The sequence below is a fragment of the Corvus brachyrhynchos genome, unplaced genomic scaffold (assembly GCF_000691975.1).
Source record: "Corvus brachyrhynchos isolate BGI_N302 unplaced genomic scaffold, ASM69197v1 scaffold97, whole genome shotgun sequence".
Taxonomy (NCBI): domain Eukaryota; kingdom Metazoa; phylum Chordata; class Aves; order Passeriformes; family Corvidae; genus Corvus; species Corvus brachyrhynchos.
Genome location: NW_008239758.1, coordinates 3,010,650 through 3,034,888, shown reverse-complemented (window position 1 = coordinate 3,034,888; position 24,239 = coordinate 3,010,650). Strand labels below are relative to the sequence as shown.

Here is a 24,239-nt window from a genome sequence, read left to right as displayed (position 1 = left end):
TTGCATCCTCTCCCAAATTGGCCGGACCAAACACCATATCATATGACCTTAGAAATAAAGTGCACATAAACATCACTTAAATGTGTTTTCCCTTTCCAGTGAAAATTTTATAATATTCAGTCTTTCTTTACCCTTACCTTTTTTCCCCAGCTTTTATCACAGAGGGATCTGTCAAATTTTCACCAACACCTTCAGACAGCACATGAAGAAAAAGTTAAATCTGATACATTTCTGATTACATAAATACATTAATATTAAAAAGCCTTGGAATCCTTAGCTATGACTTCTCAGCTTCTCCAAGAATAAAAAGAGAAAAAACCCCACAACAAACCCAACCCAAACTATATGTGATTCTCTACCCTTAAAAAATTGCTCCTAAACAAGCACTTGGTACTTCTCAGATTTCTTCCACCTATTTTTTGCATTTCCTATCTTGAGTTTTCACCCATGAGAAAAACCTCCTATACAGTTCTCACTGCCAGAATACCTGGCACAGAGTTCAGGATAAAACCAGCTTATCACATTGGTACTGCACAAATGTGCCAAGAAATAGCATCTTTTTATGGCACATTTCATTAGGAAAAGATGTATATATATATAAAATATTTATATTTTCCATGTTGCTGTAAGATTTAAGACCACATTAAAGCAACAAAGCTGGTGAAGGGTCTGGAAAACAGGTCCTGTGAGGAGCATCTGAGGGAGCTGGGGGCATTCAGCCTGGAGAAAAGGAGGCTCAGGGGAGACCTTATCACTGTCTAGAACTACCTGAAAGGACCCTGTAGCCCAGTGGGGGATGGTCTCCAGCAATGGGACAAGGAAACGGCCTGAAGTTGCACCAGGGGAGGTTGAGATTGGATATGAGGTAAAATTTATTCACTGAAAAGGTTGCCAAGCACTGGAACAGCTGCCCAGGGAAGTGGTGTAGGCACCATCCCTGCAGGATTTAAAAGATGTTTTGGGGTGGCACCTGGGGACGTGGTGTGTGGTGGACTCGGCAGTGCTGGGTAAAGTTGGACTCGACGACCTTAGAAGTCCTTTCCAATCTATATCATTGTATGGTTAAATAAGAAAATCATAGATTCAAACTAACTAGAAGAAGCAGCACTAAATAATGCTTGTTATTTACTACAGGAATACAAATTCTTAGCAAAGTGCTATCAAAAGAAAAACCTGCATACACCTTGGCCCCAACCCCAGTTTCAAAGTCAGGGCATTACCTTGCAGATCTAGTACCAACAATTCTCCTCTTGTGTACTCGTATGTCCAGTGGCTGAAAGCCAGCATAACCTCCTCCAGCATGTTAGTTGGGATTATCTCATCACCATTATTGTTGTTATATTTTCTAAACTCTCCAGTCATGCACTCTTCAACTGCAAACCACTGGCCAGCAGAGTGGCAATATAACAGGAAAACTTCCAAGAACCTAGTAAAAAGCATACTTAATGAATATAATTCCAAAATAAATGACAGATCTATCATTACTATTAGATTTTTATTTGATTTGCTAACGATTTAAAGGTTTTTAAACCATTATACAAAGCCATTTAGATGATTACAGTATATTAGAATCAGTGCAGAAAGTATCAGTGGGAAATACTGCCAAGGACAAGTCTGCTTGCCACATTGACAGCAATATTCCAAATATCCACATGTGAGTATCTTCATATATTTGATGCATCTGCCAGCAACCCTGTAGGCCTCCCCCTGAGCCAAAAGCATGCACCATAACAGCAGCTTAAACACACTCACCTTGGAGAGTATGGGATGGATTTGGGCTTCATCTGGTTGAATGCAAAGGTCAGCTTCTGTGCTGCTCTCTGCTGCTGGATTTCCTGTGAGTCAAACCCACACTCCATTAGCTGCATTACAGAACAGGGAACAGCAGAGAGCCAAGCAGGCAGTGGGAACAGTGTCTGTTCCCCCAAGACAGGGCAACAGATTACTTGCTTTTTAAATGATGTCTATATTTTAAGAGTTTGAGCTCTTTGATTAAATAACCCATTCTGGAGCAGAGTTTTTATCCCTTCTGCTCATACAGAATTCCCAGAGTAACCATTTTTTTTCTACTCTAGTAAGTATATACTAGTTTACAGGTGGAAAAATGATTCCTGTTCAACATGTAATGCCTGTCCATGTTTAATAATTGACAAAGATAGAACTTACTCTCAAGCACAAGTGCAACACAGTGTCTTCCTTATAAATGCTTGACCAAGTATTGACAACTTCAGGAAGAAAAGACTTGATGATATAGAGATGTCCTGATTTCAGGATATCATATTCTGACCACGTGCAGACGACCTTGAGAGCTCGACGTAAACCTCCTCCCATCTCCTCTTTACTTAAAAATTCAATTTTAGCACAGAGTCCCAGTTGTGACCAGGAGGACATGCTGTTGTTCAGGATGCTGGGAGAACTTTCTTCAAGGCGATACACAGTGACTGGTTCACCTATGTGGCAGCACAAAAAGAATTACTGAATTGGATTTTCCAAGTTTAATACTAAAAGCACTGAAAACCTATGATTTCTTACAACAAGTTGCAATATTAAGTCATTACAAACATCCTGAATTAACAAAAAGTTTAAACTGCCCAGTAGGACAACCCCTCTCCAGCTTTTCACAGAGATGCAAAATTTGTCCTCCTATTTAGACCTATTAATGACACTGCTCAAACAGCACTAACACTGAACAAATGTTTGTTTACAGTTTATACAAGTGGAGACAACTTTAAGGGATCCTTCCAGAATAGTTTGTTATAAAACTGTTAGTACAATACTACCATCACTGTAACACCATTTCTGAGGACAACTATAATTAAATCTACATTTCATAATCAAGTGAGTTGTCCTAGAAAAGATGTCATACTCACATATATTTCTGAGTGTTCTAAGACAGAGCCTAGACTTCTTTTAGTTCATTAAGACTTCAGTTTCACACTTGCTGTGAGAAACTGTGAACTTTGCTTTGATCCTTCTATATTAGAATGATCAAACCAAATTCCATATAAGGTTTGCTTTTCTCTTCTTCCCCAAAAGACCACAGTGAACCAGCAACAAGAAATACAGTTCTTACCTCTTGGAGGCACAGGAGTGAATGGAATGCTCTGTGATAATCTCATCAGGTTATTTCTTTCTACAGCTAGAGGAAAATTGCAGCATTTGTTGAAGTTTAAGGATTTAGAAGTGTCAATAAAAATACAAACATTAGTTCATAAGAGGGACTGACCTGAGTAATAGTAATTGATATCCATGATGGGCTTGAAAGGAGAAGCAATGCCTGAAAAGAGATTAAGGAGAAAAAGGAAGAAAAAAAGAGATATTCTTGCCACTAATTTATGTACTAAAATACCACACGCAAAGAACAACTGCCAAGTAAGTACAGTTTGAAAAGCATCTGCTGTGCAGAAAATTAAATATTGCACTTAGGTCTTTAGTACCTCGGGGAAAAAAATAAAAATTGTAGTGCTTAATGATATGTGGTTTATGAAAAATTAAAAAAAAAAAAAATCGCAGTATTGTGTGTCCATTAAATTCCAAATTACCATCAATTAAATACATTGTCATGCAAGACCCAAGCAGTTGGTTATATACAAAAATCCCTCACCTTTACAGCAGAAAGGAAACTTACCATTCAATGCATCTTCTTCCGATGGCCTGTGAAATGCCACAAAAACAAGTCATCTTCAAAACTTACTTTGTATTCCCTGCTTTTGACACACCATCCTAGGTCACCTTGTTAACCTCACAGTACCACTCTTATCCTGTTATCCTATTTTTCAAGGGCAGTACAGGCTTCTTAATTACAAAATAGTAATGGAAAGCTGTTAAGTAATCTCGTGTTTTTAGAGCTACACTTTAAATACCTCCAAGTCATGCACAACATTATGTAAAGTTTGCATCACAAGAGCTCGTTCCCACAGAGGTGCTTTAATTAAAACTTGTTCACAACGGCTTACCCTTCTGTTATCAGATAAATAAGGTAATGGCTTTAAGAGTTAACTCAGAGGGTAATTGTTAACAAGAGAAACGTCTGCACGATTGCAGAGGTGGTTACAGTTTGAAAGGTTGAGTAAAGACCTTTACCAGGAAGAGAGCTGCTCACCAAGTGTCAACACAGTCATTTTCATGTTTTGCCCTTCAACATGTGTCACCATTAATCTAAACCGAACCTGTCAAAGCACGGTGAGAGCTCAACATCACCCACCCATGAGCCCCTGCAGGCCTGGGAGCCAACCCAATCCTAGGCTGCATCCAAGAAGAGTGACCAGCAGGTTGAGGGGGGTGATTCTGCCCCTCTGCTCTGCTGTGAGAGACCCCAGCTGGAGCACTGTGTCCATCTCTGGGGCCCCCAAGGTAGGAAGGACCTGTTGGAGAGGGCCCAGAGGAGGCCACAAAGATACTCCAAGGGCTGGAGCCCCTCTGTTCCAGAGACAGGCTGGGAGAGCCTTTCAACCCAAAACATTCTATGATGATCCCATGATTCCTGTGAACACATTTGGTCATTTATTAGGAAAAAAATTTCAAACTCGGTGGGGTTTTTTTTGCATTAAACGCAACTAAATACCACTATAGCCAAAGGCAACCAAAAAGAAAAACAGATCAAAATACAGAGTGATAAAATTGCTCCATTAGTAGAAAGCTTACTTACATTTGACTGCTATTTGAAGGTCTGCCTTGTAGCCAATCCTTTGAAACAATGGAAAGGAAAAACAAAGAGGGCTTCAGTTAAGGAAAGCACATTATATTCAGCTGCAAGCGGGGTGGGTGGCAATGTGTTTTAAGCTCTTGCAGTACAGCCTGTTTATTGGAAATAAACCAGGCTGTACTGAACTGCAGTTGAATGGAGAGACCCAAATACAACCGAGAAATGGTAACTACAATTAAAAGAATAAATAAGGCTATATATTCACTACTGTTTCATGGATTATATAAATAATTCTTTTCCTTAAAAGAAAAGAATTTTGGTTTTTTCTACAAACAGAAAACAGCATGGATTTTCATAGTGAGAACATACACAACTTCTTCCCTTAGTGAAAACAGGTCTCCTGTTGCCTCCTAGAACAAGCAAGTCCACAAATCAGTATTATTCTTTATCTGTTTCTTCTCCTTTTTTTGTTCAGCTTCTAGTTCTGCTCAACAATGTCACAGAAGGTCGATACAAACCGTCAGTAAGGCTGCTTTAGAGTCGACTTGCTGAGTGTCTTCACTCGATGCTCTCCTGCTCTTGCTGTACACTGCAAATGAAGGAGATTTGTAACTGGATAAAGAATGGCGCATGTCACTGTCACCTATTTCCTAACAGTGAACAAATAGACAGCTTTTATGAGATAGCTCTCACAAAAAAAGCCTGACCCATAACTATCTGATCTTTAAAAGGAGCTTACAGTCCTAACTAGATCACGTTGTTTTTTACCACTCTGGCTGGCTGTGGCAAATACAAGGTAACAGAATTGAACTGCCATGGCTAGAAGAACCACAAGAAGCAGAAGAAGATTCAAGTACGATCAAACATGAAAATATTTCAAGATGATTTAAGCTTTTGTGTTTCCTTTGCATCTTCTTAGGATATCCATTAGCAAGGCAAGTTAGGGACAACATTAGGTCACCTGAACAGAGACCAGACTTACACTGCTCTGAGTGGGCTGTCAGAGGGTCAGTAAACCCACCACAAGAACTGGATTGTCGTAGACCACTGTCAGTTTGAAGACCCTACCAAAAAAAAAAAATTACATTTACCATCAGTCATTATCATTATTGCTTTCAACTACTACTCTTGGACCACAATCTGCCCAGTTTCTGCCCAGAATCCAGGATTCTTCAAAACTTCTGGATGTACTTCAAATACCTCACTGCACAGAAATGCACATGTTGAATGCATTAATTCAGTTAAAATGCTCTCCTCACAGCAGCCACCAGCTGTAACATTTTCAGGCACACATTAGGACTCCTGACCCACACCAAAAGAGTTCTTTACAAGGGAATGTTGCAACAGGATACAACTACAGAAATGTCCATTACACCGGATCCCTACAAGCACCATGTTCAGCTCATCTGTCTCATCCCTTTGTTGGCTATCAATTCTCATACAAGAATGTGGCTCTGGCAGAAACTAAAGTTCAATTTAGTTAAACTAGAATTTAAGTTCCACTTAAAATAGGAACAAAACACAGTAAACCCTTGCCACATAAAAACGTACTGGTTATGAATGGAATTTCCTCATGGACATACTCCTTCATAGCAATTACACATTATTGGAATATATACTGAGGTGGTTAACTTTTGACAAAAAAGTATTTCTTTTGCAAAAAGGGAGAAAGGTCACAAACTAGGACTGTGCATAGAGTGACACAGGGCTGGAGCATTCCTCCCTACTCATCTATTAACTCCAATGGTTACCTGAATGAAATAGAAAAATTCACTGTGCCCTGCTTTTGATTCCTAGATTTATAACAATTAGGAAGTTGTTACCACCCTTTTTCACCCTTCCCTCTTACAGAATACACCCCACACACCTAAACACATACACAGGCCTCTGTGTGTGTCCAAAATGTGTATCTAATGTATGATTGTGTGCATGAAGAGTATTTCTTTACATCCCTAAACACTAAAACTATTTAGACCTATGTCAAGGAAACATCCAATTTACAGATAATGAGAGAAGAACAGAGACCCGTGTCTTTACTAAAGAATACTTTTAGTATCTGTCAAAAATAATGTCCCTAATAAATGGAAACTTTCTTTACATACTTGAAGTCTGGTTGTCTCTATACCCTCCAATATAGCTTTTTTGAAGTCTTCCTGTTGCTCCTATCAAAGAAACAAAGTAAATTGTTAACAATAACACCAAAAAATCTGTGTCAAAAATACACACAAAAAGCTTTTATCCTTATCAGAAGGAGTAACTGAGAACAGAAACCCTGCAAATGGTCATAATGCAATTCTCAAGGTACATTCTCTCCTGAATGCATGATAACTGCAAACAGTAATTTGTATGTACTAATTCAACAGCTACACAGAGAAAACTAGTTCATATATATATATATATATACACACACACATATATATACATATACACACACTATAGTACTTGGAAGGCAGGTTTGTTATGATTAATCACTTTCCATTTAGTCATTTTTATTATTCTTAAGGAAGCAGAAATTACTCATTTTAGTTTATGACAAATTTATAAGAAAAGCTTTTTCTTCTTGGAAGCATACGGAACAATTTTTGTCCCTTTTGAAAATTATATGCACTGTCATCTTGCTCTATAAATTATAATGTAAATCACTCTAGCCTTCCCAAAGGCTGATCTTGAAATTTATGAGTGTAAAACGTTTAATTAAACACTAATTATGGGATACTTAATTTTATCTCAATTCACAGTTGTCATCATCTTAACTTTCATAACTTCAGAGCTTGTTTATTATTTCATGAGTATCCTGTTATGGAGCAAGAGTACTTGATGGCAGTTAAGGTTACATGAGTCTTCACTGGATTTGTTTTTTTGTAGTCATGAAACAGATGCAAAGTGCAGTCTGCAAGGAATGTGTAAGTTTTTTGATTATATTTGGTCTTAGACTTTTTCCAAACGAACTGTGACATTACAGTTTAAAAGAAAGTGACCCCCACTAATATATCTGACAAAGCCTTTCATGCTCACCTCGATATCAACACTTCTTTCCTTCATTTTGCTGGCTGCCTCTTTGAACCGCTGGAGGTCCATGCTGTCTCTGTGACCTTTGACACAGTGAATTCAAAAAGAGTATTCAAAATCAAAGGCAACCTCCAGTGTTCTGACCATGCCAATAGTTTGCATCACCATAGCAAAGGGTTACAAACCACCTAAGGTCTGTGTGCCTGTTTGCACTAGGAAAGGCATTACAAACACGCTAAAGTAAAGATCAGTGTAACAATATATTGATATGAGACTATTGCCTTGCCCGCACTGAGGTGTGGAGCACCACAATTCAAAAAGTAAAGCTAACGTTTTAAAACTTTACTCAAGCATATGCTCCTCACAGGAAAGGAACAAGGCCTGAATTACAGTACTTTTATGTATGCTTGACAAATGAAAGAGAAGTAGACAGTTTCCTGGAGGTAGCTTTTACAACATACCCTTCATCCTCCCAGCTGCAAGAAATACTTTTCAGAATTTTCCCAAGCATGTGGCTTTATAATGAACAAAAATCTATTTGGCTTCACAACTGAAACCTGCACGGTATCACAAGTGTTGTAAATTGTGGACAGTAAGAAGGAAGGGTATGTTCTAAATACTAGAGGTGTCAGAGGACCATATACAAAAAATCTGGCTCCAGTAAATAAGTATAGTTAGTATTCAAAGTTATTAGTGGTGAAGTACATTTAAAGATTAGATAAGAGCTGTACAATCACTGTCCATAATTTCTGTTTAGCCTTGCTTTCTTTTTTCAACCATAAGGCACTTGTAAACAAATAGCTAATGCAGGTAACTTCTTAGAAATCCAAGTTTCACAGCAGTAGAATAAACTCTTGTCTAGAGATTTAAATTTATACAACCTCAGCAAATCTCTGGAAAACACTGAGACATTCCTAAACAACTAGGGCAAGACAACCCCTCTCTGCAGGCAACCTGACAATTCCAGATTACAATCTTCTACTAAACACTAAGCATACTTAAAGCATTATCTACTTTACAGGGATCAGTTAGTAAACCCACACCTGTATTTTGCAATGAATCTGCCACTGTTTTACCATTCAAATATGTAGGTAACTAACCAAAACCATCCACTTTTTTCCTATTAAGCAGAACTTGAGGGGAGGCAAAATGTTGTATTGAATTAAAGGACTTTGGAAGCTTCCAAAATGACTGCCCCAACATAGGTTAGCCTAGGCAACAGTGGGAGATCCCAGTTATAACAGTGCTTAGAAATATAGTATAGGAGGAACCCTCAGCTTGACACAGATACCACAAAGATATTTGTCCAGGACTCCACCAGCCTGAGTAGTGTTCTGTAGTTACGTCAAGAAATAGACAATATTTTTGATTTATGCAATCAGAAGGTAGGAGCTTTATAATGAGTCACAATAGGTTTGTCTACAGTGCCCGTACCAAATTGTACAGCTGCTAATTGCCCAAAGCTGCTATACTCAACAACTGGATAATGTTTTTTCAGAAAAATATTGTCTATGTGACAGAATTATGGAGAAATTGTAATTTCAGTTAAAAAAAACATTCAAGCAACATAGGGAAATTAGAGATGTTAAATGCAAAAAAAGCAGAGCAAAATGGTAGAATAAAGTCACCTGCAACCGGAATACACCCAAAATACCATACAATTCTTGGTAAGTCAAACCTTGTGGCTTAGATTTGGTCCACAGTTTATGAAGCAGTCCCATAAGGATGTTAGAACATAAATCTCGGGTTTGCAGTTCCATTGCATGGACATGCTGACTTTTGGAAAGTTCATCTTTAATATTCAATTTTCCACGTGAGCCGCAACAGTTGACTGTTGACATCAAGTCGCCCGTTGACAAAGAGAACTTCGTTTGGGGCTTGTTCTTCGCTAACTTGACAGGGGACTGGTGAGCACATTTGTCAACTCTGCAGCTGTAGTTATCATTAGTGTCACTCTCATCATGAATAAAACCACAATTAACGTATCCTCCATTTTCAACACAAGGTTGGGTGAAAGCAAGGCAAGCAGAGCCAGAAGCAAGAGGATAAGAGCAGCTAATAATGACTTCAGGACATTCAGAATCTACTTTGTTATACTTACCCACAAAAGCACCAAATTCTACATTATTATCTCCTTCTGTAGCCTTAGAGAAAACAGTCTCTTCATGCTTTGCTGAAGATTCCAGCTGACTTTTGCAACTGGGTCGAGATGGAGTGCTAACAAAAAACTTGGCTGTTGGGGATGTTACATGTGGCATGCTGTTGGATGAGTTGCCTAATTTTTTACTTTTACTAGTGGATTTTGAGATCTCTGCAGCCTGTATTCGTTGGCGAAGTTCTGGAGGGGAAACAGCATTTGAAAATAAGGCACTGCCTGAGGAACCTGCCTCTTGGAAGTTTTTTTCTTCTTTTCGGGGAACCAGAGCCAACTCCTGACCAATTGTCTTATGCTGGACTTCTTTGTCATCTCGTATAGAAATGTTACAGAGTAAAGCGTTATTACCCTCAAGGCCTCCTTGTGGAAAAGAGCCAAAGACATTTCCAATGCTGTGCTTCTTCCACACAGATGATCTGAGAGAGCCATCCTCAATGAGATTTTGTGCCAAATGTTTTGAAATGCTCAATTCCCGTGTGATTTCATTATGAACCTTGCTGGCTTCTGAAGCTTTCTGCGCAGTCAGTGTTTTCAGAGTATCCACAGTTAGAGCAGACAGATCCTGGAGGTGGCCAATCTGTGAATCTAAAGACTGCAATGACCTTTTAATGTAGTTGACACGATCACCAACTTCCTTTATCTGAATGCACATTTGTTCCACCCTAAGAAAAATCAAATTATGAAGTGGATATGAAAGGTATTTTTCTCAATACACAAAAGAAACATGATTATAACCCTTTCTGCCCATTTAATCGGGGGGAAACCAACTCTGAAATGTCACAATGATATGACAGTATTGGACTGTTTTGTAGTACAACATTTGTACATACTTCTCAATCACAGAATGAAAACACTTATCAATAGAGAGCCTACAGCATTTTCTGAAATATATCAGTTTCTTAAAACATCACGGGAAACTAAATAATACAATTGCCTCAATTTACTGAGTGCTTCTACAGACCAAGAAGCATCACATTACCAGTTTCTGCATAGCAATGGAAAGATACCATATAAAATTTGCATGAACACTTTATGTTCTTAAGCTGTATTTCTGCCCCCTTAAACTACATTAAAAAAACCTGTAAAAGTTCTAATTCTCTATTCAGAAATTTTACTTGTAAATATTCTACCGTTCAAATGTGACTCGAATCCTCTCCTCACTTCCAGAATGAAATTTATCATCCTTTTCATTGAAATACATCTCAACACACAGCTCTTCAAAATCATGAAGTTTCTTCTGATCTTCTTCTGTCAGGAAGAGTTCTAAAGAGAGATCAACAGTTAAGATGACACATATGTAATGAAGTTGTACAGGTGCTGAAAACTAGCAGTCACAACTCTCCAAAGGGTGTTAACAATAGAGACACAACAAAAACACCCAAACAAACCAAAAAACGCCACCAGAGTGCCACCTAAGACCCTTCCCCTGTCATTGCAAAAAAGTTCTCAAGGTCAAAGACTGGAAATAAAATAAAATGAAAATAGTAATTCTGAGAGGATCTGTGTACAATTTTATCATTCCTTATGCTCCTACCCTTTAATCCCTTTATCTTTGAGGCAGAAGCTAGATTCCTTAGCTGGATTTTATTCTCTGTGGAATTCCCTGCCATTTTTTTTTTTTTTAAAGTTTCAAAGAAGTTTTACAGAAGGAAAAAAAAACCTCTTCTCCATTAGCAGTAACAAGAAATCTCATCTGTTAGTTTGTATCGTAAGTTTAGCTTTACTGGAGATTTCTGGGGGCTGCCATTATACTCTTGAGAAAAGCACAGTGCTTTTCAAAAGAACTACCAATACTGAAAACACAGAAAATGAAGACCCACTTTGACTTTCTTCACAATACACATTATAATCAAGAACACGGCGCTTTTCTGACAGTTTGCTTTAACCATAGCAAAAACATTACTGCAATTTTTTGGGTAACTGTTCATACTTGGCCCATCTGAAGTCTTGTCTGTCTTCCTTCTTTTACATATACAGCAGAACAGGGAAGCCATGTGGCTAAGAATGATCAGTGGTGGAGGCAGAACAGGTTTTTCATGGTAGGCCATAATGAAATGATAGCGCTGATACTTCCACACAATGTTTGAAATTGCCTTGACTTGTAAATACACGTTGCTGAAAGGGAACAGAACAGTATTAACACATCAAGGTGGTTTTTGGGGTGGTGGGGAGTTGGTGCTGTTTGTTTGGTGGTTGTTGGATATTGTTTGCTTTTTTAACACTTTGATAACAATCTTGAATTCTGAAGCCAGTTAACTAAGAGACAAAAGCATGAACTTGTTTTCTGCTGCAAAATTATTTTTGTGGAAGTTGGAAACATGTTCAAGAGAACACCATGATCCAGAGCAAAGAGAGGGTTAAAAAAATTCTCCCATCAGGTAACATCTCAGTACCTTTACTCAGAAATAAATTACAGAGAGATCAAATTTCAAGTTTGCTGAACAAAAAAATTAATTATTTCTAACTAAACCCAGAATTTTGTATCACACCATGTTAATTCTGCAGTCTGCCTTCCTCAGTGTTTGTGAGCTCCTTAAGCTCATAAATCAAACACTTGCAGAGAACTGTTTTAAAAGAGAACTTAGTACAATTGGACTCAATCAACTGGAGAATGTTAAATGAATTTAGGAACAACACTCAATATAAAGACAAAGAAACAATTCTGTTTGTTTTCTGACAAAGAAAAGTTACAAAATGCCTTCAAACTTCCTTGAACTTCTGATTCCCCTGACCTCACAGATGAGATGTGAGCCAGTCACATCACACACTTCCCTAACATAGCCATGGGCTTGCAGTGAGGAGGAGACCAGCCTTGGAAACTGAAAAAACTTTCAGGAAATGGGATTGCTTTGATCTGGCATCAGTTCTTATCTTGTCCTCTTATTGCAATGAAATAGAAACTTGTCAAATTATCAGCAAAAATTAACTATTATCTATATACTCACTTGAAAAATGCAATAAGGAGATTAACCATGATTATATACTGTACAAAGAGGTAGACAGCTTGAAGAAACGGGGTCAACCATGTTCCTGGGCCACAGAGATGAGCAACTTTTTCATCAGAATTATTTGCACATACTGTGTTGGGAAAAAAAGATACAGAGAAGACATGTACATCTTTTAGATCTCCCAGCAGGTATAGACAAACACAGGAAGAAAAAAAAAAGTCACTTAACAGTTTGCAACAACCAACTATCAAGCACTGGTTCTGCAACTCAAAATGTCTCCATGCATTTAGGAACACGGCAGAAAAACACCTGAGAATGTTTCTGGCTGATACTACGCTATAATTATATTACTGGGTTTTTAAAAAAAGCATACTACACCATCACTGCCAAAATTTTGTCATGATAGCTGTGGGGCAGTATTCCAAAATCTTGCTAGGAATAGCCTTGTAAGAAATTGTGATTATGTAGTTTTCATTCTAAGCCAATCAAGTTTAATAAAAGAAAATGAAAAGTCAGGTCACATAGTTACAGAGCTGCAACCCACAAAAGGGAGAAAATCCAATGAATGGAATCAATGCCAACAGTACTGGGAATTTTGTAAGGTTTTGAGAAGACCTTATCAGAGTAAGTTTTCTCTTTACTTGCTTCATAATTGCAGTATCTTACCATCAATCTCATAGGCATAGACTTCACCAAAAATCATCCAGTATGGATGAAACACAATATCTCTAGCAAGAGTCCAAGAGGGTGCCTCATGAGGATACAGTATTGCCTTCCTGGGAACACCAAAACTAAGTAGTACAAGTGCCATAATCACCACAATGTAAAACATGTTGGCCACCTATCAACACAAAAACGTCAGTTAATCCACAGAGGTCCTAAGTATGATCTCACAACTTAAAAACTTTTACAGTGACAGTGTACACTTGAGAAATTCTATGTATTACATAAGGAAAAGAGTCCAGGACACAAATATTCACTCAGAAAATTCTGTCCAATAAAAAGCCCTGTAAAAAAACCCCCAAAACTATTGGGTTTTTTTCCTGTCCTTTCTTACAGTGTATTTAGTATCCTTGGTCAAAGGCAACTGACCGTTTCAACTTGATACTATAGGTACACGAGGAGCAGCTGACAAAGAGAAACATTCCTTCCTAAATGTGCTCAGTAGCTGCACAAAAACCAGAGGCAGAGTTTTCCAAGGGCAGGAACACAGAACCTATGCCTCTTGCAAGAAATCAAAATGAGAAATGAGCAACTTGGTGCCCTTGTTTTTAAGGAATGACAGGGCTCAGTTTTGTAGAAACCATTTTATAGAGGGAAGAAACACAAAAGGCTCCTTCCACATTCACATACACAGCTCTCAAGCCTTAAGATGCTTTTTAACATTTAGAATAGCTACTGACAGTAGAGCTAGGGTATTTAACTTGAAGTTTAAACAATTTTAATATTTTCTGTGTGAGATGCACATAGAGCACAATCTATTCCCAGTTTTCCATAGCACAAAACCATGAAGGTGGTGTAGGATGCAGAACAAGTTAAAAGTTTTGACCTAAAGAGCACAAAGGCTAGAAATAGGACCTAAATGGGAGGCTGAATCAAGACAAAGCCTTCATCATATTCATTTAAGTCTCTGACATCTGAGAACAAAACAGGCCAGAGAAGGAAGATTTGCCATTTTCTTACATTTGTGTGACAGAGACAGCTCCATAAGGGAAGCCTTATGATCAGTGCTTGCTTTGGAACAGTCTAAGTTATATTCCAGCTAGCTAATTCTGCACACCAAGTTGCTATCCTGTTACAGCAGGATAAGAAACTTTTTACTATTTAAAACTATGAGAAAAGTTATAAATGGATGCAGTTGGGAAAAAAATCAGCAACAAACATAGTACTTACCATTTTCCCAATCATCATAACATAAGGGCCAGCCTGTTGATTTACAGCTAGAAAATCCAGTAATCGCACATACCAAAAAATTATATTGAGACAGTAAGTTATTCTTCCAGCAACAAAGACATAATTTTCTCTGTAAGTGTTTTCTCCAAAATTCCCCTTGGCTCCAAATCTTAATGCAAACCCAATAAAGAAAGTGACAATGGCAACTGTGTCACTGATGTTGAAGTAGTCACTGAACCACACTTTGATCTTCTGATTAATCTTCCCAGCCTCCGACATAAAAATCTGTAAAAGAAATGAAGGTCAGGACAGCTCGCATTTATTGCACAGGGACCAAGAGTGAAATACATGAATCACTAGTATTTTTATGCTTGCAAAAATAAAATAGGTTTAAGATAAAGGTATTGCATCACGTACTCTGATGCTTGAAGTTTCTTAGGTTTTCTTGTTTATAGAATAGTTTAAAGCATACTGTTTTAACTGACAAAAAAAGGCTAAAATCCCAGACTGTTACAGGCATACCTCACGAATTTTCTCAATTGCTGATGTGAAAATGTAAGCAATAACAATCCACTCCTGAACAGATGGTAATTCTTCCATTTTTACAAGAACCACAAATGTGTAGAGCATGAGGAATCCTAAGTATGCCAACTGAAAAACCAAATAAAGCATATACATATAATTACTGAAGGATCCTTTACAGATGCACATGGAATCTTTTGATGTGGTATACAATAAAAGCTCCAAGTAGGATTACAGGACTATATTTACCCCTTTAAACAGACAAGTTATTATTTATAAGGAAATACAAACATTTTCATCTTAGAAAAGGAAAAATAGCTGTAATAAGCCATTTATTGTTAGAAAAGCTTTGCTCTTATTACAGCTATTTTCCTTCAGTACAAATTCTAGCATTTCTATTACAGTGATTGAAATGAAGCTGTGCATGAACACTTCAGACTAATAAATGGTTACAGAACTCCTGATAGCAAATAATGAGATTAATTACTCAGAACAGAATTTTAAAAAACCCAAATCACAGGGCACAGCACATGCATATGCAGTTTTATAAAATCAAGTATTTCTCATTTCCTGCTTAGCAAGATAAGGGGTTTTCTGTCTGCTTTTTGCAAAGTGCTTAACATTGATTCAATCAGAGTTACATGTTGGGAAAAGAACCCAAAAACCTGTGCTACATTTCCAAATAAAATACACACTACACACAGAAAAAAACTCACCGTATTAAACCAAAACTTCACAATTGGAGCATGATAAAATGCATAAAACTTCTGTGTAATTGGGAGTCTTTTGGGTTTTGCTGGAGTCTCCATGTCATGCTTTTCGAAAGTACTGTCCAAGATCCTCACTTCTTTAAAAACCTCCTAAAATAAAAGGACTGTTAACTTCCCACACAAAAATACATGCTTTTTGGCACTCAATTTCACTTCTGCTTTGACTTAAAAATGTAAAAAGTGAGGAATACTGTTTTTAATGTCTCCCCCTGCCCCACGTTACCATTGGTATTTCATCTGCTGCAGTCTGGAAGTTGTTCTCACTGTCATCCATTGCCATTTGATGTGCATCTTGAGACTGAGGAATATGTGACATTTCAGCCTTGGTCTTATATTCCAGCAGCAGTATAGCAGGAGGGAGCAGAATACTCAGTATCACCTGGAAAAGATGAAGACTAAGTGTAAATAGTTCACAACTACATTAAAGCATCAGAACACACCAATACACAGAATAGCCTCTGAAAATTAATTATTTAAATTTCACTTGCTTGTTATTTAGGGAAAAAATGTAGAAAATAATTAGTTGTTATTACTTGTATATACACTTAAGAGCTTAGGATCACATATACAGAGTGTTTCCTGACTTGAAGACACAGGAAATGGGAAAAACCAACAAATTCCAAAATTCAAGGCTACTAGAAAGAATGTACTCCAAGCCTGAAGACAGAGACCTTCTCTGTGCACTCTGTTATTTAATCCAACCCCAGAAACTCTGGAACTGTGTATTATTAAAGTGCATTTTAAAAGCATATATAAAGTTGTGGTTTGTGGGGGGAGAGGGGAACGGTGTATGTTTTGTTTGGGGCTTTTTTTTTTTAACTTTATGGTAAAAAAATGAGCTAAGGTATAGATGAAGAGAGTAAGTGAAAGCTATTTACTGTAATTAGCCTGTTACAAAGCAAGCAAGAAAACAGTTAATCAGTTATAAAGAGGATTTTAGTAGGTCACAAGTTAAATGATGCTTGTAGGTATTTTGTAGGAAAGTTTTATTTCCTTATATTTCTAGCAACAATTAGGTTTTGGTACACCATCTCAAAGAAATATGCAACTCCCATTTTGGTTCAATTGATCTACATCAATTATCTCTGTCTAGATCATAATTGATCTATATCTATACCACACAAAGGGCACCACTGGAAAACCTGTCCCAGATTTGCCTACCCTTGTTTCGTTCTGTGCCCTGCTTTTACTCAGTTCCTCCAAAATAGGATATTCATAAAGCTTTTTTACATCAAGTCTTATGTTCTCCCTGTAAAAAGCAAAAATGCATGAAACTACAGTCTTACAACAGGTTTTCCATCTGTTAAGGTTTGTTACTACTATGTTTTTAGTAGTGGATTAGTATTCACATGATCTCTTTAAGCCTCTGATTAAAGGCTACTTGCCTGTTTTTTGCCTTCTATATTTCTGTACCTTATTTGAAAAGATAATAGAGTGTCAAAAGAAGAGTTTACAACAAATATTCCAGTTCTGATTATGTTACAGGAGATACAGGAGACTGGTTTACAGGATTTATTAATAAAAGCTATAGTTGCAAAAGCTTTACACTAACAGCATTTAAACACACACTTCCCTTCCCTTTAAACTCCACTGACCCTTTTCACACCAAGAAACTGCAACAGTGCTTACTTTGTACCATGAATTCTTCCTCATGTTCAGCCTTCCCATCCACATATCTGATAACAACATCTGTGTGCAGGTGTGTGCTACGAACGGCCGGAGCCTCGAGGACACTGCCAGCTTCAGACAAGTGGAGTTGCTCCAGTTTTTAAGTTCATATGTCAGTAATTTCATTGCCATAGTTTCATCTTGTCGGAAGGACTGCTCTAACAGCTCAACTGCCAGCTGACCAAACTCGCTAAAATGAAGGAAAAACCAAAAAACCAAAATATAGTAGCTATAGAAATGACCGTGAGTTTAGCGTGAATTTTCTTGTACGAACGAATTCCCAACCTGCACAACTTGAAGGGACCATTATTTGTCCCTTCTGTACAGATACACTGTAATTTGTAACTACAATATGTCAATCTGTGACTTCAGTTAAAAACATGCATGCTAAAACAGCTATTAGAACATGCACAGAGATTACACAGAAGAAAATGGCACATTGAGTCTCCTTCTAATTTGACTACAAATCAAGACTTCTAACAGCCCTCAAGAAAGAGCAATATCTATTATAAAGCTTCTACTACAGTCCCACTTAAAACTTTTTGCAAAACAGAATTGTCTCCAAGTGTGCTAACAGAACAATTTGTGCTTTTTTCAATAAGTAGCCCACTGCTTTTATTGTGGATGCCAAGAAAATATTTTGAACAATTGGAATGTAATTTACTTGGAATACTGTTTCAGTTCTTCTGAAGTATCATCAACAAGGTCACTTTGTTTTGCCTCATAAGCCATGGAGCGATACACTTTGCAAGCCACCAAAGCCTTGGCCATGGACTCCTCGCCGTGCTGCCAGAAGAAAAGGGCCATCTTCTGCCTCTTCATCAGCACTGCCCACAGCAACAGCTCGTTCAGAGGATAAGCAAAACGTCTCGTTTCTGGATCATCTATGTCAACTATTTCATCTTTGGTTCTTTTCTTTTTTCCCTCTTCTGCACCAGTGTCAATCTTTAAAATAAAACCACAAAGTCACATTTCAAGTTGCTATATTTGGTCATTACGTAACTTGAAATAAAACGCTGAGTTATCCAATACCAAAAATTATAAAAAGAAAAAAGAAAGAATTTTGAACACTTGAAAAGCAGCTGGAACTTTTGTTTAAAAACTTAACAGTTGAGTCCAACTCATTTTAATAACTGTGAGACTGAATTAATTTGAATTATAGATCAAAGAAAAGCAGTAACTAACATACCTACATACAAAACAAGAAACTCATGGAAACTGCTGGTAGTAGTAACACATGGCCAAATCTTGCTCTGTCTACCAAGCCATGCAAGTCCCACCCTTATTACTAGAACTGTGTCAAAGATAAGCTGTTTGGTCCCTAACATAAAAGTTTATCCACAAGCCTACTATACAGAAAGAGAAACACCTTTTACAGAATCCTGTACAAAGGCTGCAGTTTAGAACCAAGTACAAAAGCAAAGTCGAAATTCCAGCTTTACCAAGGTCAGCACAATTGCTGCTACTCACACTCCCATGGCACTTGGATTTCCAGCAGGCTCCCCACTCTTAGGGTCTTGAAATAAACCCCACTGTGCTCCCCTCACCACCCCTACCTTTGGTTTGTACGGCTGTGCTGTTTTGATGAAATGATTATGGCGCATTTTTTCTTTCTTGTCTGCCCTGTTACCAAAAGACTCATGGCTTTTACACATCTGAGGAGTAGTACTTGAAGGATTTCGCCCAGATCTCTGCAAAAAGAAGAAGGGGTTTGGTTACTGAAACACTGATGAACTTACACAACAGCACAACCAGAATTTTTACTGGATATTTAACATGGTTCCTTGTTTGTTTTCATTAGTTTTAAGAAGTCATTAAATAGGCAGTTACACTTGTTGGTTAGCATAGCTTGCACAAGAAGCTAAAATATCTGTACCCTAAGCCCTGGTGAATCTGCATCAGTAGTGTCCATTCTTCCCCTATGAGTAGGAAAAGAGGGAATCACAGAGAAGGAATTAGGATGTGCTAGAATAAGGCTGAGGAGAACAAAACCTGTTGTTTGCCCTCAATCCCAAGACAGTTCTCAGCTGCCCTCATAGCCCTTACTACTGTGTTTAAAAGAACCAGTCCACTGACAAGAAGAACAAACCAACATGCATTCAATTATTCTACAAAACACAGAGGTTTGGGGTTTTTTAATTGAGAAGAAATGTGCTGTTACCCAAGTGCACGTACCCGATTGTTCCCGCTGAGACTGTTGTAGATCGCTCTAAAGCGTTTCCTTGTATAGGTGCATCTGTAGGTTCCTCCCATCAGATATTCAATAACCAGTCCCACATCAATCAGGTTGATTTTATATCCTGGAGGAAGATTTCCCTAGGAATACAAAAGGTATTTTTACTTTTTCAAGGTATACTATTAAACTTGCTTAGAGTGTTTCTACATGTTTTATCACAGCTCTAAATAATAATATAAAAAAGAAGCCTTTCATGATAAAAAACCCCTCCAACACAAAACCAAAAAAGCATCTGCATGCTCAACAGTTATTTTTAAAGAAAAACCAGGTTACACCTTCTTTTCTATATGAACTCCCCTAACAGAACAGATACTCATTCCATTGATGGGGGAGACACTGGAGGCTTTTTTTGTCTATTGTTTTAACAGCCAGAATTACTCCACACTGGGAGCATCAGCTTTCAATCCCCCCAAGAAGGAAAGCAGTCAAAAGAAAGACGAAAGACAACACCCTTTGGGTTTAACATCTTTTAGGCAGCGGGGCACCAAGCATACAACAGAAGTATTGCAAACTACCAAAATGTCTGCAGAGGTATAATATTTACAATACTTACAATAAAAATTAATTCATAAACTTCAGATCAAATTGATAATCAAATATAAGAAATTAACCAAACCCTTTGCTTGACAGATTTTTACATTGACAGCATACCTGTTTGACGTCCGGGTTTTGTTTCTTTATAAAAAAACAGGAGAAAAATTTGGAACGAGAAATTAGTGTGCAACAGCAACACCATAAGACATGAATTTAAAACAGTAATTAAAAATATAGAAAGATAATTTATTATATTTATTTATATTTTATTAACTTCTCAAGGAAGCTTCTTTATAGAGATATATTAACTAAAGAATTCATTCTCTTTTTTTTTTTTGTCAAAAGCAAATAATGAGACTGTTAATGCAAACCTAAGCCATACTTGTGTACTACTCACATCAGCTAATTTTTGGTGGAAGGTTCTTTGTTCTGTCCTGTTGGATACTTAACTGATACCAAAATTACCTTGGAATTCTTAGATCAACACCTACAGCAACAAAATTTTTCTAAGTAATAATTATAACTATGCAGGTTAACAAATTAAACTCTTTTTAGAACTGTTACAACGTTAACTGCTACAGACAGAATCCATCCTATGAAGTCCTGTAGACCTCATATTCTGGGCACAAGTTTCACCCACGTGACTTTCTCTCATTCTCTTCCCCACTGTGGTTTGCACACTTTGTGTGGTGTCCACAGTAGAGCTGCAATTCTCCCTTTCGTGTCTATCCCTAGCACCAAACCCTGCTGACAGACAATTCTGGTGCTGCTGGGGCAGAGCACAGTATCCACTTCCCAACTCTAACCTCATGCACAGGAGCCTTCCCTACCAACACCCCACACCCTTCAGATTGCTGCACACAACCCAGGATACAACAGGCTGAGCAACTAAAAAACTGTTCTAAAAGCAGCTTAAAAAGCAATCATCTACTTACTGTGTTATAAAGTTCTTCCAGCCTGGGAATTGTAAGAAATTTGTGCATGCTTACTCCGTTTTCAATCAGAAGTTTCACAAATGCAACTCTGTCCATCACAAGGGCATCCAACATAGCTTGTTCCAGGGAGCCAACCTACAACAAATAAACAACAAGGTAGAGCCTTGTAAAGGAGAGCTAGTAAAAAAGTGAACTTAGATACTCTATCAACCTCCTTCATTTACAGGGCTGTGAAAACCTTACATGCCTATAAAGATGTCACCCTTGGTTCAGAATATCCCCCCAACTTCACACAATTACAGGATAAGAGAATACTCTGAAGACTTGAACTGTTCCATAGGTATTGCCTCCTGAGACAGTACATGGCACTAAGGAGACATTTGGTTTAACACAGTTAAGCTGCTCTCACAGGTTGATATTGGACAAAACAAGAAGACACATAACATCCAAAGCACAATTTGCTTCAAAGATGTCAGAACCATCATGGCAATCAATAAGCCTTACACAGTATGTACTTCTGACTGCACACTCAATAAGCTCAAGTTTTATTTTTACAGTAATATGGGAAAAAGGCAAGAGCCACCAGGTAGTTCTTAAACTCATTTTCAAACTACAAGAAACAGACATTTTGTCCCTCCCTCAAAAGACACTGCAGCGCTGCCAACAGAGCATTTTACTTGTTGCTCCTTAAGAACTTTCTAGGGCCATGCAACTGTAAAGAGCAGCATCTGACTAACATGAATTCAGCTTCCACCTTCTGTAATGCATTTTCTCTGCTAGTTATTCAGAACAGTTAGCACATTCCTAAAATTTTTGGACCATTTGCAAATACATAATAGCAAAACAGCTGTATGGCTATGCAGTACACACAAATTACTGGCTCAAAATAAATGTGTCACTATTCCAAAGTTTCTCCCTACAAAAGTCAAGATTCATTCTTTATAGAAAGATAATAAAATATAAATAAATGTAATAAATAAACTTCTTTACAGTAAATTGTGCTTCTCTCTATTAGGAATTATCATTCAGCTTAATCCAGACCATTACATACCAGCCATTGTTGCCCATAAACAAAAACATGATTTTTGGCTATGTCAACTCTGTCCCATGCAAGTGTAAGAACAAGCTGGTCAAATGCAGATGCGTTCGTGCCTTAAGAAGCAAATACAAGGAAGAAAATTTAAAATTAATTAGAATACAAGATAAAAAACATTCTTGCTTCCTAAAAAGGCCAAATCAAAAAAGCCGCTACAAAATTGTGCTGTATATTTCATCATTTATGTCACCTTATGGTATTATACAATGAGAACACAGATACTTACTTGTTTAAAAACTAAAGATTCCTAATGGTATTTTATAAAAATCCATCATATAAACAATAGACAATAATAGCTGCAGGTTCCAAATGATCTTAAAAAATTAAGTCTCACCTTTTAACAATGCTGTAAGTATTGCAACATCAATGTCCTGATGTTCATCTGACCCAATATGAAAAACTGTAATCTGTTCAAAATGGCAAAATGGGGAAAACATATTTAAAAGTTATTTTCATGCAAAGGTGATTGGCAACAGTCTTTTAAATCTTTTTCAATTCCTAACATAAAAGACACCTTGTCTTCAATGCAACTTCAAACCTCTCTATGCTCAATTTAAACTTTTAGTGTGCATTCTGTTTTGTTTTCCTAAGTGGGAATCTTCAATTAATTTGAACTTCTTTTCCTCCTACGATTACAATTCACCGCTGTCTGTAACATAGAATCCTGTTTACCTCTCCAGTTCATTACAGATTATGAGATTAGCCTGCCAGCAAACATGGTTAGCTGAATAAGGTTATTTTACATCTCAGAACAGCACAATGTGATGTCCAAATGAGACACCAGTCCCTGAACTCAGGCTACATATAGCCTCTATAAAGTGATTTTGCTTTAAGCATGCAGTGATAGTATACCTTTATTAGTAGTCATAACTAAGAGATCCAAAAAAAGAAAAAAAGAATCATATATATCCACAAACGTATGCACCTTGCAAAGAAAATTTTATGGCAAGATCTACTTACAAGTTCTTTTTTTTTCATGCATTCCAGCAGTGTCTGAAACAAATGAACTGCTTCACTTTGACCAAAGTTAAATGTCTTTTTGATGGTTGAAATGATTTCGGGCTCAGCACCCTCAGGAACATTCCTGAGATTGAAACAAACAAACAGGAAAACAATTGTTTTAGATGAACAGTAAGAACAATAATACATTTAATTAGTTTCAACATGTCCATTCAAAGTTCTGCTATCTATATGCTTATTACTGCTGCTGTGGCAAAACCTTGGGTAACCTTTAGAAAGAACTATAGATTACTTAATCTACAATTTTCTACTACTGCCTTCTAAAAGTAACTCAACTCTCTCTCTTCCTTCCCATATTGAGTTCTGAGATACTCTCAACCAAAAGATTTTAACACAAAATACTAAGCAGTCACTCCTCTGAGTAAGACCCATTTCTGATCTTACCCTGGACAAAGCTGTTTGGTTTACAGCGACATTAGATCCCTGCTTCACGAGGTTCTGAGGCAGCCCCTGCTACAGGGACCCAGTGTGCTTAAGGATTTATGCAAGGCTGACAACCAACTGGAAACCACCAAGTATTGCAGAGCCCAAGCACATCCCTTTCATTATTTGAAGATGCACTCAAAACAGTCCAGTGTTTTCTGCACCAAACAGAAAAAGCTCTTGTACAGATTCATGAAGTAATGGTCTCAAAATTCATCTATGGGCGACAGACACACATGGATACCATGCATCTATACATCCTGTCATTTATCTGCGTATGACAAGAACTGTCTGGACACAATCCTGTGCCATGTGCTCTGGGATGACCCACTGTGGTCCCCTCCAACCTGACCCATTCTGTGGCTCTGTGACAGGCTGGCATTGC

General features: G+C 37.6%; 1 protein-coding gene across 1 annotated transcript in view; it reads right to left on the bottom strand.

Moving 5' to 3' along the window:
- TRPM7 (transient receptor potential cation channel subfamily M member 7) overlaps positions 1-24,210 on the bottom strand; it is a 25,968-nt gene extending 1,758 nt beyond the window's left edge. The window contains exons 1-31 of the mRNA XM_017742550.1: positions 24,202-24,210; positions 22,746-22,818; positions 22,367-22,467; positions 21,316-21,450; positions 20,498-20,521; positions 19,786-19,926; positions 19,167-19,301; positions 18,275-18,555; positions 17,572-17,800; positions 16,166-16,321; positions 15,889-16,032; positions 15,173-15,301; positions 14,651-14,935; positions 13,424-13,598; positions 12,755-12,887; positions 11,740-11,924; positions 10,940-11,072; positions 9,756-10,471; positions 7,661-7,737; positions 6,748-6,807; positions 5,628-5,709; positions 5,164-5,234; positions 4,649-4,686; positions 3,629-3,654; positions 3,227-3,277; positions 3,074-3,139; positions 2,167-2,450; positions 1,753-1,835; positions 1,221-1,426; positions 138-189; positions 1-47 (exon numbers count right to left, since the gene is read on the bottom strand). The exon at positions 1-47 is cut by the window's left edge and continues 51 nt beyond it. Coding sequence (XP_017598039.1) covers positions 1-47; positions 138-189; positions 1,221-1,426; positions 1,753-1,835; positions 2,167-2,450; positions 3,074-3,139; positions 3,227-3,277; positions 3,629-3,654; positions 4,649-4,686; positions 5,164-5,234; positions 5,628-5,709; positions 6,748-6,807; positions 7,661-7,737; positions 9,756-10,471; positions 10,940-11,072; positions 11,740-11,924; positions 12,755-12,887; positions 13,424-13,598; positions 14,651-14,935; positions 15,173-15,301; positions 15,889-16,032; positions 16,166-16,321; positions 17,572-17,800; positions 18,275-18,555; positions 19,167-19,301; positions 19,786-19,926; positions 20,498-20,521; positions 21,316-21,450; positions 22,367-22,467; positions 22,746-22,818; positions 24,202-24,210 — 4,327 coding nt within the window. The remainder of the gene's footprint in view (positions 48-137; positions 190-1,220; positions 1,427-1,752; positions 1,836-2,166; positions 2,451-3,073; positions 3,140-3,226; positions 3,278-3,628; positions 3,655-4,648; positions 4,687-5,163; positions 5,235-5,627; positions 5,710-6,747; positions 6,808-7,660; positions 7,738-9,755; positions 10,472-10,939; positions 11,073-11,739; positions 11,925-12,754; positions 12,888-13,423; positions 13,599-14,650; positions 14,936-15,172; positions 15,302-15,888; positions 16,033-16,165; positions 16,322-17,571; positions 17,801-18,274; positions 18,556-19,166; positions 19,302-19,785; positions 19,927-20,497; positions 20,522-21,315; positions 21,451-22,366; positions 22,468-22,745; positions 22,819-24,201) is intronic.
- Positions 24,211-24,239: the final 29 nt, after the last annotated feature.